General features: G+C 33.7%; 1 protein-coding gene across 1 annotated transcript; it reads right to left on the reverse strand.

The window, feature by feature from the left end:
• Nucleotides 1–1192: 1192 nt before the first annotated feature.
• LOC123697706 (protein gooseberry) lies at nucleotides 1193–17006 on the reverse strand. Its single transcript, XM_045644238.1, has 6 exons — nucleotides 16740–17006; nucleotides 7188–7360; nucleotides 6774–7032; nucleotides 5367–5566; nucleotides 4363–4967; nucleotides 1193–1870 (listed from the first exon to the last, which is right to left on the reverse strand). Exons 1-6 carry the CDS (start codon nucleotides 16792–16794, stop codon nucleotides 1750–1752), a joined length of 1413 nt encoding a protein of 470 aa, XP_045500194.1. The 5' UTR covers nucleotides 16795–17006; the 3' UTR covers nucleotides 1193–1749.
• Between the last annotated feature and the right edge of the window lie 3988 nt (nucleotides 17007–20994).

Here is a 20994-nt window from a genome sequence, read left to right on the forward strand (position 1 = left end):
TGTGCATATTATGTATCAATACAATGCACTCTAATCTTTTTGTATGGAGTGAAGTTAGGAGCAAGTGCGTACAACCTATCAACTGAACCACAGTATAATGTTGCATTACTACCTGCATTCATGCAAGATAATATGTAGCATAAAGCATTATTTTAAGTGGGAGTCGAGCATGCTTCGGCACGAATTGGGCCACGCTCGCACCGGGGAAGGTACCATACCCTCACAGAATATCGGCGCCATAGTGACAGTTTACTGTCGCGTTCCGTACGGTGAGAGAGGGGTCCGGAGGCCCACATCCCTTCCCATCCCCTACCGATCCTCTCCTTCCCTATCCTCATTCCCTCTCATCCTCGCCCTTTCTCCCTAACTCCTTCCAAATCCTAATCCTTCTGGTAGGCAACAACCATAACCCCTGTGGTCTATGGGCGACGCAACCTGCTTACCACCAGGCAGTGCGTCCGCTCGTTTGCCTCCCTATAACATAAAAAAAAATAAAAAAAAAATAAAGAAGTACCTACATGAGCAAGATGACAGCTTCGCAACTTCACTCCGGTCATTAAGTTTGGGGTTTTGTTGTATCAAGACCGATGGGAAGGAAATATAAGTAATATAACCCAAGTAGCATTTGACCAAAAACCTTATTTTCATATTCATCATTCATAGTAAATATAATCGGAGGAGTACTTATTTGTTGTTCAGTTTTACGGAAAGCTTTTGAATAAATTTAGATCACTCACAATAATAGTATATATCAGAAGTACCCTCGATTTACTTTATTAATAACTGTCAAAAGTGTTACTTTATCGGGTGTTATTTGAAAATGGATTTTGAAATGGATGTCAAAAAACTGGAGGTATAAAAATCAATTACATTTTCGCGTAAGTTACCTTTACTAGAGTGGCGCAGGGACCCAAAGTGAGTCTTGGCTTCCGACACTAAGAGCCTTCATTTGACTCTATTCGGCGCCATCTCTTGGTTATTAAATTATAATTATTATTATTAAATCTTCCATAAGGTTATTAAACTGAAGAAAATGTATATTATTAAATACATTACGTACATTAATAATAATTGTTCTACTTAAGTATTTTTGTGCGAGTTTTCAATTCATATTTAAGAAGTAGGGGTTGTTAAATCAAAAAATATAAAATTTTATTTATAATATGTATTTATTTCGGTAAACAAGGCATTCTTTACAAAATATTAATTATCTTAACCAATTTGCACATAATTTTCTAAAAATAAATATTTTCTGCTAGTTACATCACAATTTTATACAAGGCATTTTCAAGGATGATTTCTAAATACATTTAAACTTAAATCTACGACATTTATACAATATTAGAACATTTTACTGACTACTTAAAAATATTCAACGATTATCACTAAATGTATGTAGAAGAATATTATCTACTGATCATAAACTAGTTCTTATTTCATATAGGAACGCTCGGTATTAACAAATACTAAATAAAGCTATTGAATAATACAAATGAAAATTAATAATCAATTTAAATACTAATTTAGAAAATTTCATAATAGACCTGTGCTATAAAACTATCGTTGTACAGTCTCATACATAAGTTCTTACGCATTTATTATTTAAGTTTATTAAAATTCGCTTGAAAGGCACAGTTGATATGTCGTGAACTCTAACACTTATATAGATCGATCTATTAGATACTAATTATTTAGTAAGAATTAAACATCGATATAATTATATAAACGCTCGTTTTAAAGATATATAAATCAATGAACTCTTCCCATATCCATGCCGCCAAGTTGTCCAATGTAAGGGTATCCAGATTTAGCTTCTGTAGGCGAGTGTGCGTGCGATGCGTAGTGAGATGGATTAGTACCAAAAAAAGAACTGAAACAAAAGAAACAATACTTTAGTATAGGGCATTTATACCCAGATAAGGATGGCTAGTGCAGTAGTTGAAAAAAAAATATGTTAAAAATTGTAGGCTTATCTAATAGAAATACAGTTTAATTTTTCTTCACAATGTGCATGTTTTTGATACCTGTATTTTTATAAATACTGAAATAACTTTTCTCCCTAACTGTATGCACCACGTAGGAGGGCCATAAGAAAATCGTAATAAAAATTCATCGACCTTCAGATTCTACCAGCCACTATAATAGAACCAGTAATAACAGACTAAATTAAGTATTACGCCTAATAATTACTACTTATCGACCGTAATACGTAATGTAGGTGGCCCAAATTACTTTGATACATAAATGCCGATTTACAGAAACAAATCGTGAGCAAGCGTGCAATAAAATTATAAATTCAATCGAACAGTGGCTAATACGTTATTAACTCTTATTCATAGCAACACATAAATATTATTAGATTATGTGTAAAGTGTGGGAGTTTGGTGTCGGATTAGTGTAACACAATGCTTAGTTATATGTTGTTTGACATTTCTTATGATATCTAACATCAACTATAATAAAACAGATGCTTTACAAAGCAAAATTAAAAAAAGATACACAAAATTATTAAAAGAAACAAATGTATCGATTTTAAGTTGAATTACGACGTGCAGTTACCAAATCCTTAAACAATAACAAATGCATTTGAATTATAACCTTATTATAATGACAGGTGGGTAGAAATCTGATCATTTAATAAGAGTCCTAAGACATCATTAGGCAAAGCTGCAGGCCATTAAACTAAACACGCAATGCCAGTTGCACACTCATAGTATTAATTATTAAATTAAACGCCTACACCAACCCCCGGTGTATATTTATCCTCCAACCAGTAATTACATTTTTTAAAAGCTTTAAACTTAACAGCTATAAATATCAACATTATTTATTACGATCGAATTAAATTGGTAGCAGTATTTAGCTACAACAACATTAAATTAACTATTCTATCTGATACGTCTTTGCAAAAGTCAGAATTGTACTTATAATATTATATTCATTGCGTGGTACAACATTGAATAATAATTAAAACAACCGACAATTATTTTACATCATAGTATCTAATAGTATGCAAAGGGAAAGTCTAAGATTTAAATCGAGCTGTAATCGAAAAGCAATTTTCGTTCACCTGCATGCATCAATCACGAGCATATTTCGAAGCTTCGAATGGTTCCGATATAAAGTGATCAATAAAAGGTACACGCAAGCCTTGCAGTTTAGGAAGTGGATAACAAATAGCTGCATACAAGTTTTAATACTCGGGTAGAGCTACTTAATGTAAGGGTTCATTGGACTAATGTCACGTTCGGCCTTTCATTAATTGCGACCGCTCGATACAAAGCAACACAAGTTTTTCCGCAATGTAAGAAACTGGGTAATATTGCATATTACCTTCACGCGAATTTAGATCTTATCATCTTGGAGCAAGCACTCTTATTGGGTCTCTCCATTCCAGCAAACAAAGATATCTAAACTAATGCATTCCGTCATTTAACAGGTCTTAGGACGTATTGTTGCACACGTTTACTATGAGTTAAGAGTTAAAGATATTATAGTACTATTGGATAATGAATTCATACTAAATCGATGTCATGATAAAATATTTTGAAAAATAAGTGAATTAAGTAATATAACATTGTATGGGCATCTTGCGTCATTTGACTGAATAATGCAGAGTGATCACCATAAAAACGGAACTCATATATTATTGGAATGTCCCTCATTGTACTGGAAGAGATATTGTGTGTGGTCCAATGTGTGGTATATTGACTGGCTTTGTCTAGATAACACAGATAAATGTCTTCGCCATATAGAATACTGTGACAATGCATCACAATCTCTTACGAGTTACGACAAATTCACTTCAGTCATTATCGACATACAGACAGAATCATGTATATTATATAACATTTCATGATTCAAAATTTCACGTTCGAAGTTAACAGAAAATTAAAGTCAAAATCAATTAATAAACGATAAAAAAAATGTATAAAAATTGCAACCCTATTGAATTCACGATCGCATCGGCATATTACGGACAGAGCCCTATAATAACTGGTCATGCGGCGCATAATGGCTGACTTCTTACTCTTAATTGATTAGCGGCCGCTTCGGATAATGATAAAGGAAGGTGAAAGGAAATAAAATGAATGCTTCCCCATTTGCAAACTATTAGATAGATCAGAACGAGTCTCTTTGAACGTGTTGTTGCACATTTTTCTTAAATGCAATCAATTTATCTTTTAATAACTTAATTCATGTCATTGGAAACGTTTTTATCTTTAATAACTGGTGATTGGTGCTTTTACTCGATTATCATAGCAGAAATATATTAATTATGCAAAATTTGTAGCGCGTAAGATTATTGAGACATTTAAATAATTCATATAATTATATTATAAGATCTTCATTGTAACTTACCTATAATTTTCTGGCCATGCGCTGACTTCAGCTAACTTGTTCTGAGTGTTACCGAGTTGTCTTGAAGTCCAGTGATTATGAGCTGACATATGTTCTTGCTTCGCGTAGTCCCCATAGCCGTAGGGATGAGACACAGCGTCGTTTGCGCTTTGGTACGTGGGATGTTGGTACGTTAAACCACTGCTTTGATTGGTTACAGATGGTGGGCTGGCCGCTACGGGACTGGAGCTGGGTGGAGTAGCATCTGCAGATGTTTGTAAGGAAGAAGGAATCTCAGACGACAGCGGCGTCAAATTGCCCGATGAAAATGAACTGGATGTCGGAGGGTGTAAAGAGGAAGCAGCAATTGCTGATTGGCAAACTGAAGGTGCCGTGAGCCCAGTTTGATGCAGAGAAGGAGCCAATGCCGAGTTTAGTACCGAACTTGATCCTAATGATGGATAAGATTGTTGCCATGAAGCACATTGGGCATTAAACGTTGAGGGGGGTTCATACTGTTGATGAACAGGTGGAAAGGCGGATTGTAAAGACATAGTATTGAAAGCGCTTAATTGTTGCGAATTTAGTTGCTTCCGCAGTCGTGCTCTTCGGTTCGAAAACCATACCTGTTCACAAAAAATATTATAAGTCATTGAATATTTTGAGCACGTAAAAACCGATATGAGAATGAATTTAACACATAAATTTACAGAAAATTACCGGCAAACAAAGAACGTGAACCAACCGATACACACGGCTATCACAAACCATAATTATAAGGTCGGGACCGCTCGATTACATTCTGTGTTAGGCTACAATCATTCGTGGCTATTAATGTAACAAAAAGTAAAGAAACGGTAGCGTGAACAACATGTGGTGGCTCAGTTACATTTTATAATTAATTATAATGATTATGATAAAGGCTATTTGTTAAACTTTTACAATCATTCAGTGAAACAGATGGATATATCAAATTTATCAAAGTGTTGGGGGAATTCACTGTATAAGTTTAATAGTTTATTTACCTGAACTCTGGCTTCAGTTAGCTTAGTTTTTTGTGCCAGTTCTTCTCTGGTATATACGTCGGGATATTGTGTTCTTGTAAAGGCGCGTTCTAATGCCTCAAGTTGATCTCCAGAGAAGGTAGTTCTAGATCTTCGCTGTTTTCTCTTCAAGGTGATGCCCGGTTCAGATTCCGTGTCAGAATCTTCACACGATGATGGGCCTTTAGAAATTTTCAAAAAATTATTTTTTGCTGGAAGCTCTTATCATCAATATTTTTTTTATGTTTACTTTTTAATTGAGGCAATACTGTTAAAGGCTAATGATAACAGATGAGGTAATTTTTACGATAGTTCAATGAAGTTATTACAATGCTCTAGAATAACTTAAACTTTTATATATAACTTCCACTTTCTAGATCAATTTGTTTTATTACATGTATAATAATCATTGTTCCACTGGTCCGGCCACACGCATTCTCATATTAAATTAACGTAACCACGTCATAAATTATGCTTCATAACAGCTAATGGCTTTTTAGACCTATACAAATATAAAGATAATTTTCAATAATAAAAAAAATATTTAAATGTCATAAAACAATTTCGTTTTAATTAAGGAACGCGTTTGCAACAATGTACGTTTTCAATTAGGAATAAATTATAATTAAAAACTGTGCCCAACTTCCACGAAAGTGGTTGTAACTGTGTCGTTTTACCGTTATTCGGTTTCATAGGAACACTAAAGGCTTTCAATACGAGAACCTGCCTGCAAAGGGCCCGCTTTACGGCGTAGACATTACTTTAGCCGCACACAACTTAATATGCATAATCTTATCGCAAAATCTCAGGCAAAACCGCACTCCGTCGCTGAACGGGGATATTAGAAGCGCCATTTTATATTGGATAGCTATACGGAGACGTGCAGTACGGACAGATTGTCGTAATGCAAGCCTCGCGGCCAAACGCGATGGGATAATAACAGCTTTGAGTACTAATTTCATTTTTATAACCTGCAATTTCTGAAGCCGACACAAGGGGCGCTGCTGTGGCGTGCGCGCGTTTCCCGCTTCGCGTGCATTATTAACTCTATACGCCATTTTACCGAGTTTGTAAACGTTACAAACCGTCTTATTTATCGCGAGCATTACGTTAATTGAGAAATAACAAGATTTTTTTAATTTGCACACTAGCTGTATCGAAGATTATATGGCTTATAATTTGATAAACAAATTCCTTAATTAAGATTCAGATGCACAATTAAGCTCAATTTGAATGTATGAAATAGAAAGTTGTCTATCGTAAATAACACCTCATTTGTTCTGCACTGCTGATCTTTATTACGTGATCATTATAAAGTAATAAACTAACTTTACTCGAGTATGGGATATTAAAAGCATTTGTATAAAATTGGTTAGGCAGGGAACTTACCTAGAATACCATCAATACTGTGGTTTCTTCTAGGATCTGATTCGTCCCTTTTGCCTCCTCGTATTAGCCTCGAAATAGAACTGACTGACGGCGCAGTGTTTTTATCACAAATGCCTTCTTTTATAAGTTTATCTCTAATTTCCCAGGAAAATATACCTGGGTTTTGTCTCTTGAGCTCTTCTATCCGATTCTCTACTTCGGGCGTTGCAACTCTCGGTTTCGATCCTCCAATAACACCAGGGCGGATGGAACCAGTCTCCTAAACAAAAACATTATATTATAATACATCAGACTGATAATTTCTAAACAAAATGACGGTAAATATGGTAATGTTATCATTACTGTTACTTAATGATGGTTATTCGAAATAAAAACTATTTGTACAAATTTCAGTATGGTCAGAGCAATAAGTACCTGATATCTATTGAGTATCTTGGAGACGCAGCCGTGGGAGACCCGTAGCTGGCGCGAGATGACGCAGGGCCGCACGCCCGCCGCCGCCATCTCCACGATCTTCAGCCTGATGTGGTTCGGCAGAGGACGACCGTTGATGAACACTCCTCCAAGCTGATTCATGCGTCCTTGCCCTTTAACAATAACAATTATGTTAATTAAATATCCAAACACTACACTTATCATTAAATGCTTCAGTTCTAATAACTTCATCTACTAATTTAAATCACTATGACTTCAAGCTGCGTAATACATGAGTCACTTATGGTTCCAAGAGTGACTATCGATCAAAGAACGTTATGATAAACTAGCGATATTAATCAAACCCGGTTTGTGATTGTTGTATTTGAATTTATCATAGCGGTTATTAAAAAACGTAATTTCTTATTTTGGCAGTTATTAGGCTGAGGTTTTTATAAGTATCTCATTTAGGTGTATGGTTGATTAAAGTAGGTAGCTATTTTTTCGTTGCTTAGTATAAGTTTGTACCAGAATATGAACAGGAAAAATTAAGCTTTAGGTACCTTAATATTATAACAAAATTACAACATTATTCATAGACAATATTAATCGATCATAATATCTTCAAGGTAAATTCTAAAGAAAACAAATGCTTCAAAACACGCATTGACGGTGACGTTTACATAACTGCTACCAATTTCATGTTCTATCGGATGTGATCTCAAGCAAAAGTATCCAATATGTTTCAACACACACTCAGTTAAGCGGAATCTAAACCTTTACGTCCCTTTGACATATTACAGTAAAAACTCCACAATTCTTTCACAAAATCAAACTCACGAACATAACTTGTAATTATTATTAAGAGTTATTAAATCTTATCAAGAATTAAAGCGATGAGTCATTCTCAATTTTCCACAGTGAAAAGAAAGTCATCAAAATTTAATTAATGTTTTTATCATCATGAGTATCCCGTCGTAATTAAGTCTCTTCGATATTGATTGCAAATAAAATCTTAAGAGAGATGAAATATATATATAATATTTCTGGAATTGATCGTAGGCATGTGTGTGTAAAGTGTGGCTATTATAATCACATCACGGCCAATGGTTTGAGACCACCTATCGTCAAAGGAGGCCGCCTTTCGTCGATTTTTGCGACGCCTTTTGTAAATTGTATTTTATCTTCTCGGGCCGAGATAGCGTTTAGAAAAAATCTAAGATCATAGTTAATTTGATGATAAAGAAATTTCGTCTTGTAATTCTTACTAAGCACATCTCGATCAAAAAGATTTATCTGCTTATTGACACCACTTATTAACAGCTAAGTATGTAACGTATACTTCTTTTTTTGTTTTTTTTCGTGATATTTTAATCTAGATATTAGATATAGATTTCATTTCAGTTGTATATTTTCATAGTTTCAGGTATTTTTTAAATGTATCTTTTAATTTTATAATGCGTATATGACTAACAAAATAAATATTTCATACGTAACTTTAATCCTTTATTTAATCTAATTTGACCGAATAGAAAAAATACATCACAGTGGCATCTTCCACTTGTAAAGGCATTTATAGTTTATCAATTTGGAATAATTCCTCAAAGAAACCGCCGCATGTAGACTCTAGACCCCTGTGGAGAAGCACCGATCAATTAAACAACATGTCAACAAGTGTGTCCTTTGATGAGGCGAGAACCGAGATGGAAGACAATTCACGCAAAAACAAACCCTATTTCAAACAATACAGGGCTAAAAATCAAGTCCAGTATATTCCTAAGTGGGTGTTAATAGTTTTCAAAAAACCTTATTATATTTTGATCCCTATCTGCGAAGTATTAAAGCACTTAATTCCCTGCAAATATAACACTCTTGGTATAATCCAAGTCTCACGCAAAGGATCCGCAAGCGATCCCTATTTTTTTGTCAGGCCCTGCAGACGTTGTGGTGCCTCAGAAACCCATGTTTTTGAGTGTTAATTTTATGTTCCCGAAATATTTATGACGCATAACGTGCCCATAATAACCCCTCTATACAAATGTGGGTGGCTTAGTAATAATGTATCACTTTATTAGAGTTTGAGTTGTCAAGTCTGGATTACCGGATTTATAAGTACAGGACTCTTTGGAATAAAAATAAATAAATTGATATTATAAAATAAGGAATTACCAAAGAAAGAGAAGTAAGTATTATAAAATAACCTTTCAAGAGCAACAATCTAGAAGAGCCGGTATTCTATAGGAATAATATTCAATATTCCTATAATGCAGTTGAAATAAGATCAATCAAGGGTACAATCGTTGAAGGACCCACAATAGGCACAATAGTGACTTAAAATTACAATGCGTAATAGAATTCGCAAACATTATAACGCTATTAACGCAAAAGGAGGTAAAGTTAACAACAAATTTAAACATCTTTCTGTAAAACTAATCGTCCGGAAACACTTTGCATCATGCACCATTTTCTAACTACAATAGCTGCTACTAGGGTGGCATACATTGATCCTACCCCCAAAAAAATATATCAATAGCATCCAGTAGCTAGAATGCGAATTTTTTACTTACTAGTTTTATTCATGACTGCAATACTGATTCCCTCGGAACATAATCAAACACTGAGCTCAGATATGGACACCTCATAGAAGAACTCATAAAAATTCTCACTTTAACATAATCTTGTTCCGATTCGTTATACCGTCGCACTCGTGTTAGACGAAATTGAAACAGAGTCTGCCATTTAACGCTAACCGTAAGAGCTAAACCGTGACCGGGTAAATAAAGACTTTATATTTCACATTTCTGTGTCAACTTTAATTAGCAATCACATTTTCATCAACCCCAGCAATACTTTCGTTTTTATCACTCATTGTTGTTTGAAGATTGAATTTTCAAAGTCCACTTTTACATAACTGAATTTCGTTTTCAATTTGTCCGGCTCGGGTTTCTTAATCGCAGCTCATCTCCAGCGCTGTAACTCGGAGTGGAAACCGATCTTTGGAAACTGGTGGCGAAATTTGAATAAGATGTCAACAACTTCATAAATTTCCAAATCATTTTCAGCTATGACCTCGAGCTAACCTAAAGCGATCGTATTGCGAACACGATACAGATATTCTTTTATGTATTCGCTTTTATTCCATCGCATTTGACTCGTTTAATGTCACAGGTTATAGCTTTTCCACCGGCACGGGCACACTGAGGGTAACGGCCAATAAAGTTATAAACGCAATAGGCGTAAAAATCCCAATCGAGGATTTGTAGTGCGTTATGTGCCATGACTTCATCAGAATATGTTATTTTATATTGCATTGCGCCAATAATTTACGTACGCACAGCCTACGAATACAGTAAGGACACTTCTTTAGTTTTAATACGCACTAGCTAAAAGCGATACCTACAGTGATAGTTTATGTTCGCGTTTGATATTGCATTGTGTAAATAAATCGTAAACCCCGTTTTCACAATCATAATATGTTTCTGCTTGCAAATCAATTTCACGTAGCGACATTAATGTGCCTATAGTAAAATTTATATGAGACCTTACGTCATACTACGCTTTCTTCCACATGATTTGTATGCCAACGATAACCACATAATAAGAAATAAAAACCGATGGTGCAGAAAACATTACGAGTTGGACTAAAAGTAAAAGTATTAATAATATTTCCACTATCACCCATAATCAAATAACGTAATTATCTTCAACAATAGACGCTAGATAATTCATTGCATTCAACATAATCCCGAACAAATTCAATTATGTTTAAGTTTTTATTCAATTCCGCTGTAAACAATTTTTAGATTACAATATTGTTACTTCAAAGCTTATCAAAGTAACACTGCACTAAATCACTTTCCACAGCAATTTATTCAAACATGGTTATATAAAATTAGAGATGCGCCGAATAGTGGTTTCACCGAATAACCGAATACCGAATACTATTCGGTTAGAACCTTACCGAACCGAATATTCGGCCGAATTATTCGGTTCAATGTTTTGACGTGTTTTGATGCGTAAACCAGTTCTAACGGGTCGCAAGTAGCTGCCGGCTCAGTGGCGAGCGAGCCTTACCTCACCGCCCGCCACCCGCGTATATCGCCCGCGCACTCCGTGCCGTCTCAGTTGTGTAGAAACTTCGCACAAAATATTAAAATTTTTAAATTGTTTAAAAATTTTATATTTTTACTTTAAGTTAGTGTTTGCAATATGAGCGGACGTAATGTCATTTTCTATTGGGACTAAAAGCATTGTCTTCAGACTTCAGGATTTAAAGTACTATAAATATTAAATACTGACTAAGTTCTAATAATAAACATGATTAAATTATTATGTTGATGTAAATTTACAAAATAAACGTTGGTTTTAAATGTAATGATCGTTTTATTTTATACAGGGTGTAATCGTTAAGTGTGCACAGGCGATTATTCCATAACTATTACAGATATCAAAAAACTTTTAACTCATATTGAAAGTACTATACCTAATGAGTAAAATGACAATAATAACTTTTTAAAAATAAAACGAGAAATATCCAAAAATGTTACATGAAACGCTCCCATACATTTAGTATGAAATATAACTATTTCAAACATTTAATATGAAAGGTTTTGCTTTGTTATTTGATTTTGTGCTATAATTATTTCGCAAATTTTAATGAAAGTTCATTCAGAGACTGTAAATAGAGCTCGATGTGGAATACAATGGTATTCCAAATCGAGGATGTCGTCTCGAACATTGTATGGGACAATGTATGGGAGCGTTTCATGTAACATTTTTGGATATTTCTCGTTTTATTTTTAAAAAATTATTATTGTCATTTTACTCATTAGGTATAGTACTTTCAATATCAGTTTAAGGTTTTTTGATATCTGTTATAGTTACGGAATAATCGCCTGTGCACACTTAACGATTACACCCTGTATACCTTAGGTTCAAACATTCTTCATAGGATTTCTTTGACTTGTGTATAGTATGACATAAATCATTCATAATATGAAGTTATTTATTTAGTTCTATAGCCAAGAAAGTAGAAATACTCATACCGAATATATTCGGCACCTAAACCGAATAATTCGGCCGAATACGAATAGTGAAAAAAATGCCGAATATGCCGAATACCGAATATGTATTCGGTATTCGGCGCATCCCTATATCTAATATATAAAAATCAATGCCACTTTTCGTTGTAATTCCATAACTCGAGAACGGCTGAACCGATTTCGATAATTCTTTTTTTATTATATTCCTTGAAGTACGAGGATGGTTCTTATGTAGAGAAAACGTAAACATGTACCACGGGCGAAGCCGGGGCGGACCGCTAGTAAAATCATATTTCAAAATGACAATCGAGTTGCGTTCATACTTTTGTGATTGTGGCCTGTTAAAATTCATTTATGGACGAATAAAACAAGATATTGCTATCCAAAATCAAGCAACAAAGAAATGATGCCATTTGAATAGGCATTAGAATTGGGCGGCATTCACAAAGGCAGTGTCATTCCATTAAGCCTTCTTCAAGCATTGGATATATCTGTGTGGCCGCGTGGTCGCGTGGACGTCGCCGCGGGGCAAGCCGCTCTATTCTATTATAACACTCATATACGTTTCACACTGCTGATTTGGGCGGTACTTGATTAACAAGCTACATTGTTTACAAGTACCTGCATCATATCTTGAAGTTCAAATACATTTGAACATTGATATACACTTATTACTGACACGATTTTTATAGTAAATATCATCTATTTTACTATGTAGTTAATGAAATATTTTATACGTATAAAATACTTGAAGGTAAACAGTTGTGCATAGTTTCAGAAAGGTAATTTATTTATGTGGACATAGAAGAACGTCCAACTGTTCAAACGAAAACCTCCTTTCGGCATGTCCCCGCACCACACGAGTTATGAATAGGATAGAATAATATTTTATTTCATTATACTGGTATGTTTGAAAGTGCCCTGTTTGACCTCATTTGGTATTCATATCGCGTTATTTACTAATTTGACGCGACTTTTCAATTCATATATGAAATAGTCTTTAGAGAGTGCCGCATGATTTTTTTATAGGTCCGAACCTAAAGTAAGCTATTGTCAAATAACTCATAAAATTTATATTTTACGTTTTTGTTTTGTTAATTTACAGAATTTTCATTTTGGAGCCAAATAAATGAATTTAAAATATATTTACTCGTTATAGTTATGATTTGAGTAACAATTAGTCGACTAAAATATAAGTAGAATATTTAATAATAAATATAGAATGGTAAAAACTCTACAAAATCCTTAAAAGAAACATATTATCACATATTAAATTCCCCAAATCCCTTTTATTTCATTGGAAGCCATATTTATACATATTTCAGTACGTAGACAAAAGAAGAATTCTCTTGTGCGACCTAATTCGGAGATTCCTTCACGCCTTTTGGAAACAAAAGCCTCAACAATTGGAATTTTGTTCTGCGCATTTTGATACGTACATATCACATTTTCATCTAATCTCAATCCTGAAATACCTATACTATAGGTATAGGTAGGATTTTGTAGGTATACATTTTTCGCTAATTATATAGAGTAGGTACTTAAAAATCAATTTAGTGCATACTTAATTTGAAAGTTACTTATTAAATTTTAATTAAAATAATGGCAAGCAATAAGGAAATTTAGTATTCTGCGGGCGGGAAGATGCACGTCATATTATAAGGCTAAAGCAGGCTGTCGGTGCCTTTGATGTGTTTGTGTGCGTGCACCGCCTGTCCGACCGTGATATGAATGTGACTAAATCTTGATTACTCCACTCTTTAAAGGTCAATCCGTTATGAATAGTTTAGAACTATCCCTGAAATGTTTTAGGTATAAATATTTCCCCATTGTCCGAATTAGCTTTGAAACTCACGTTGATTAAAAAAGCAATTCAAATGTTAAACTGTTTGTAATGAAAATGAATAGTATAAAATTCAGTGCGGATATTCACAAACACTACGACCGATTAAACATTTTATTACACTTAATACGTTTTATAGCTCAATCCGAATACACGACTTCATGACATTGGTGCTTATCGAATAATCGAATGGGCCGCTGAGGAAAATTATTGAGTTCTAGAGATGTACTCTTGCATCGATAAATTACAAGGTGCGGTTTGCCGATCGATATCTCGCTTCATCGTGTCCGTCACCTACCCGCGGGCATCGACCATCATCGAGCACATTATGCGAAATAATATCGATATTAAATGTATTAAAATATCGCGTCGTAATTTCACATACATGTATTATAACAGCAATATCCAAAAATACATGAAAATCATTAAATAAACCTTCAAAAAGTTCATTAAACTGTTATTTATTTTCTTTTTTTTAGGCTTTGTCTGTCTTTATAGTATTACTTTTAAGTACGCATACAAAAAGCCCAAACATTACAAAACAAAGCAAAATAATTATTTCACAAACACTACGTTGATCGTATTTAAAATGTAATCTCAATACTTTTTGTTTTGCGAACGATTTGATGTCCGACTCTACATCACACCGGCTTACGACTTAAGCCCGATTTATTCGTCGAAAGTTATATAATTTGTTGTCGACTAAAGGATTTATTTAATAAACCGTAAGGGCTTCAAATAGCGGCTCCTTTATGACTCAGTATTAATCAATAAATATATACTTCGAAAAGTCCGTTGCAAATTTTTTTTTATTTTTTATTTAATAATTCAATTTTTCTGGTATGAAACTAAAGTGATAAGACATCATGAAGATCTAAGTTTTTTTTTATGTTATAAGTAATTTATACCTACACCATAATATTATATATTATGTCTATGTAATATGCGCAAGCGATTTTCAATCTCCGCGGCGTCCTTTCAAGTCGTCATCTCTTTCAAACATTAACCCTTTATATATTTCGATCCTTTTCTTTTTAATTTGGCTTAGACGAAACAGGTCATAAGTTGAAGTGACATTTTTAACAATGCAGTCGAAATGTTTTCGTATGGTAATGATTTATGTGAAAGCTGTCGGAGTTTCTGGACCAGAAAGAATGCCTTTGACTCAACGCTTTGGCGGCTCGTTATTGCTAGTACAAAACACATAATATATTCAAATAATTTAATATAGAGCTTTTTATGATTGTAACAAAATCAAACTTACAGTTTAATGAAGCTACTTTAGTGGAGAACAAAAAGTAGGTATTCATTTTACATCTAAAGAGATGAATGAGCAGTAAATTTAGATTTGCAAAAATATAGCCAGTAGGTAGGTACAACATTTTTAGAAAAATTATATATTTTATTGATAGGAATACACCACTATTATTGAAGGTAAGATCTCTTTATCGTGAAAAATAGTTATATGTTACTCTACAGATTTACATCCTTTGAGTAATAAATGAGGTATATCTGTTACAAATCTTGTAAATCATCTATAAGTAAAAGCAAATACACAAAAAATAAACACAGAAGTTAAGAACGGTTGTCCGTAAAACCGTTTATTTGAAAAGTGTCGCCTGTAATAAAATTTGGTCCTTAGAGAACAGCAATTAAAACAAAAGTTGTTTAATTTTATGGGAAGTCATTTTAAGAATAATAACCTTACTGTAAACAATACAAGAGATCTACTGAGAACTTAAATTTAGTTTGTTAATAAAATATTATAATGTAGGTACCCAGTTAGCAACTGAAGTACTTCTTTGTTTATAAACGCTTAAATTATTGAAATCAAATAATATTATATTTACATTTATATGTACAAAAATTGTCTGGAGTTGCCTTCATCATTTAAGAGGACTTCCCATAAATTTTGTACATATTTAGCGCTACAATAATAACAGAATCTTACTTTCCAATCAAAGCCAAGGAGGACATACTACAATAAGTGTCAGTCATCGATTTCATTTAAAATCAGATCAAGATCATTTAAAGAATGAGTGACACGAGACAATAGTGCAGTCGTGACAAAAATTGTTCATTTAAAATGGACAAACTTGGACAAATCACTTTCTATAGTCTATCCTTGACCATTCCAGAAAGTTAACAAGAGGCGACCAATAACTGTTTCTTATTCTATAAAATTTTGTAAATAGTTTGTTCCCGACGCGTGAGGATGAAATATTGTTATATGGCCGGTTGTAAAGTTGAGTTTATAATTTCACGATTTTATAGTTTTATGGCATGTTTCGTAAGTTTACGAGAAGGACTCTATTAAAGCAGTAATTATAGTGATTCCCAGCCGTGTAAACGATGTGTTATTGGGCTATTGGGGCTAATGATCTCCATTTTGCGGTTGGGTTTATGGGATAGGTTTATAAATTACTTTATCGAGGATAATAAAACCATAATAATTACTAAATATGAACCTGGTTTGTGATACATAAACATATGTACTTATTGTATACTTTTTATAGTTAGTGTAACCTCTACTTATCACAAATATTTAAAAAATACTAAATAAATTCTTTAAAATTGTCAGAATTAGGTAGGTATTTACGACATCAAGTGCGCGAATAAATCTAAAGAAGATCGCTGAAGATGTTACGCGGTTGCGCAAGCGCTTACCTTGGAAGGAATATCCTGTGAAGTACGGCGTCATATTCAGCGTCGAAACAGCCATCGATGAAATAAACAATATCTAGAAGCTTATTAAGTTCAAACACTCAACGTCCGGGTTTAATCACAGTATCAGTCTGTCACTATATCACAGGCACGCAGGCATGATTACGTAAAGCAAACTGCGTGTGTCTAATCCGTGTTACTTTGAAGACAGCTCAGTGGCCACTGACGTGTGATGTAAAGATGTATTTCGACTCTCAAGTGTAATCTTTCACAATCAGCGGTGCAACAAAAAATGGTCGGTCCCGCCGCCTCCGCAGGCTCTACCTCCACCTGATCTCTTGTCTCTTTCAGACGCTTGAGCGCATTCAGTCCTTGCTCTCCAACTCTACAATTAACCTGCGAAACTTCATGTGCATCATTGAAAGCTCTATAAATGTATGTGTTTACTAATAAACTACTGATATATAGAAGTAATTTCGATAGTCCAATGTTTTGAACAGTTCGTCAAGGAATAATGAGAGCTGTGGTCAATGTAGAGCCGCGTTGAAACGAGATAGAGCGAAGACTCAAATCCGGTATCTGTAAAGCGAGGAGCGCTTACGTTTAACAATGTGTGAGTCGCGCCTGAGTCGGCATTCCGTGACGAAAACATGAGGCGTGCTGGCATTACGATCTATGCCCACAACGATCGGCTATTGGTCAAATTTTATTTAAGGCGGAGTTAGTGCACACTATGATATTAACATCGCTTTCGTGTGAGTTAATTGCATTGTCGTTCCGTATTCGTGTACGATATTTATAATTTTTCAGAAAAATGTAATTCCGTATTATACTTGCTGTGGCGATTTGATACTTTGTGGTTTTGTTATTTCTGTACATAGCATATTTGTGATTTTGCATTAGAAAAATATATTTGTATAGGTACTCATATCTTCGTCATGATACAATTACTTACTACCTACAACATTTATAAATTTTAAAATTTTGCATGCTGGATACATATCTCTTTAAAACATTAGGGTGTCGAAAAAAAAATATATGGATAAAATCTGAAAATAATTTAGTTACTGACTCTTTATTAGTAAAGTCACAAAAATAAACACAAACATTAAGATCATTAACTTAATCATCCCTTCATTCATAAATTATCAACACAACATATTACAATCTGTATGAATTTTTTTAGAGCTATATTTTCTATGTCTCTACATAACATGATTTAGTGCTTTGATGAGCTTTTGCCCTACCCTCGTCGTGCATACTTGATAATATCCTTTTTTCTATTAGCTACCTACGTTTAAAATAATCCCTTTGCAAATAAAACTGCTTTAGGTATTCTTCTGTAATGATAAATTGAATTAAAAGGATCATAAATAACCCGCATAATTTCAACATAAAAAGATTAAAACTGGTTTGGTTGGTTCGTTTGATGTTTTTTTCTTTTTCTTTTTTTTTGCAACAATGCTATTGTTTTATAGATAAATGTCAATTAAGAAAAACTAATAACTTAAAACGAAATCATCCTTGAAAATTGAACCTTGACATTAAAATTGTCAATTTAGTTAAAAACAATAGCCTTAATAATATCGAAAAACAGAAACTCATTACTTATAATTGAAAAGAAATCCAAAACGGTATGTTGTAATACTTATAGAAATCGGTAACTCATTAACGGTAACCTTGTCGTTTAGATTTTAATTAAAATCCACCGAACGCTTCAACAAGCGTCTTACAAAACTCCTTAATTTGACAGCGATCTGTTTGCACAGTTTTAACGTTTAAACTTGGTTTAAACTTCAGAATTTTGTGAGATAAGTGTCAGTCAATACTACCTCCTGGAATTAAATATATAGTATATTGACTTCTTCATATAATTATTATAGGTACCTACCTATATACAAATTTATTCTGTTGTCTCCTAGACTATCGTAAATTCATAGATTAAGATAGATATACCTAATGGATAATAAATTAAGGAAAATAATGCGGTGATATTAGCCATTAATTGTAAGCAAGTTCAAAGTAGTTTACAAAATGTAAAAAAAAATATAATAAAATAGCATTATTTTCATGAAGTATTTAATAAATATTCAATACAGCCTTTATATTCTTGTCCTTCCTTGTTCAAGAATTACAAGTAAATCAAATTTCAGAAACTTCAAACTAACCCAATTTAAAATTTCATAAAGATCGATCCAGCGGTTTGCAAGTGACATTATTGAACATCTGAATAAAACTGAGTTACCCGCAAATTCAATATCATTCAGTTCTTCCCCTCTTCCTTTATCTCCCCACAAAATTGGGGTAATATTCCCTGTCAAGTTTAAAAAATCGATTGACTGAGTAACATCCCTACTTACCAACTTCTGAATTTTAATTTTAATAGGTAGCTGCTCGCCCTTCACTAGGATTTAGGAATCTATCCAAATGTAAGATATATGAAATTTATTTTAACAAAACAACCTTTATTCCACTATGCTATTAAAACCAAACCTTGAAGAAGTATTTCGTTCCTATAAAATCCTAGAAAATAATCTTGTAAGAATGAATATAAAGAGGTGAGATTTGGAACGATACGATATATAGGTAGGTATGTATACCTATAAAAACAACCCCTTGATGTAGGTACTTATTACGAAAAAACGGTACACCTTGACATAGTTTTTCCTATCCAACAATTTGTCACATTTGTCTACCCAAACTAAACGTTTATTAGCATAAAATCACACAGCATCACTTCACGCTCTATAAGAAAGCGCATGCAGCCGCTCAGTTTGGTGCAACAAACAAAAAAGGCGTGAAACTTGCTGAAATCGCTTCACACACGCTTCAGGGCCCATTGCACAGCAAAGACGCCGATGAAAATATACGTTGATGGGCCGCACACGACGACAAAGTAACTAACACAACTGTCTTACCATAACAAATTATAGGCACTCATTTCCGTAGCGCATTATAGCAGTGGAACGATTAAATATCGATGCATACTCGCACTCAATTACTTCTCATTAGGACTACAATGAAAAATTGTTACAATGTCTTTAACGTATTGGTATAATTCTCTTAATTTATCTAATGATACAACTTTCATTCAATGAATTATCAAAGGCCAATTTTTTATATTTACTGACTACATAATTTTTTCCAGTTTTTTTCCATAGTTCTATAAACGATATGTATATTAAGTGCCTTTAAACTTATTGAAGTGCAACTTCTTTATCGGGGTTGGAAAAAATTTAGTGTAACATTTTTTCGTTACGCGTGACATTTTTCCGTTACGCGCCATCTTTTTCTTATCCTTACCACGCGTGATTCGTCGTATTTCTGTAAAGTTGCATATAGTAAATTATTTTTTGAAAAATAAGGTCATAAAGAAGTTTCACTTCTTACGTGTGTACACTTACTAGTACACGCACACATTTTTTTTTATTGCGTTAGTAAATATGTAAATGAAAAAAGAGTATCTGAATACATCAACGGTAAATCAAAAGTAAAAGCTCTTTAAAAATAAGAACAATCCCTAACGTTAGCTCCATTCCTATCTATCTTTTACATATATTATATACCTATTCCAATAGGCGTTATATATCTCAGCTTAACAATGCTTCGAATCTGACTAGAACGCAATAAAACGAAACTGACAATTATTCCAACAGCTCGCATCAATTTGGCTAAAAGCCTACGTTCTCATCGGCGAATCGATCATTCCAACTAAATCCATGCGAAACTATGACCGTGCAATATTAACGAATCTAGTTAAGCGTTGTATCGAATCAACTCAAATAAATCGCAACAGGTGTGAGTCATAGCGCGAATATGAAATTGGCGTGTTTTTATAGAAGCTAATGAGTGCGGCGCGGGCGCAAAGCCGCTATAAATTATACGCGATGCGTTGACGTCCACGCGACTCATTTTTAATTGAACATTTGTATATTCAGTAATTATGTTGCGTATAAATTATGTTTGACCCCAAATGTGATGTAGGATTTGAGAATTATTATTTATAGTTTAAAATCATAATTTCAGTGCTTTACCTTTACGAAAAATTTGTTGTTGTACGACTCATAATGCCAACAGAGAGTGTGCATTTTCCAGAATATTCCTTCAAAAGTTTACTATTACCACCATTACTAGCGTTAGCTACTATTAAATATTCTGTCACTCAAAAACGATTAGGTACCTACATTTGTAGAAATATTCCAAAAAAAATCCAATAAGAAAATACAAACGTCTTAGTCACATGGAACGTCTTAATGAC

This window comes from Colias croceus, chromosome 15, assembly GCF_905220415.1.
Source record: "Colias croceus chromosome 15, ilColCroc2.1".
In the NCBI taxonomy this organism is placed as follows: domain Eukaryota; kingdom Metazoa; phylum Arthropoda; class Insecta; order Lepidoptera; family Pieridae; genus Colias; species Colias croceus.

What these genes read in the sequence shown, in the direction of transcription:
- LOC123697706 (XM_045644238.1), bottom strand. Translation starts at nt 16,794, where the DNA reads ATGGCTGTTTCGACGCTGAATATGACGCCGTACTTCACAGGATATTCC. An exon ending in AGATACTCAATAGATATCAG is followed by an intron (nt 7,033 to 7,187) that starts GTACTTATTGCT and finishes GTTTTTGTTTAG; the next exon opens with GAGACTGGTTCCATCCGCCC. An exon ending in TAACTGAAGCCAGAGTTCAG is followed by an intron (nt 4,968 to 5,366) that starts GTAAATAAACTA and finishes TTTTGTGAACAG; the next exon opens with GTATGGTTTTCGAACCGAAG.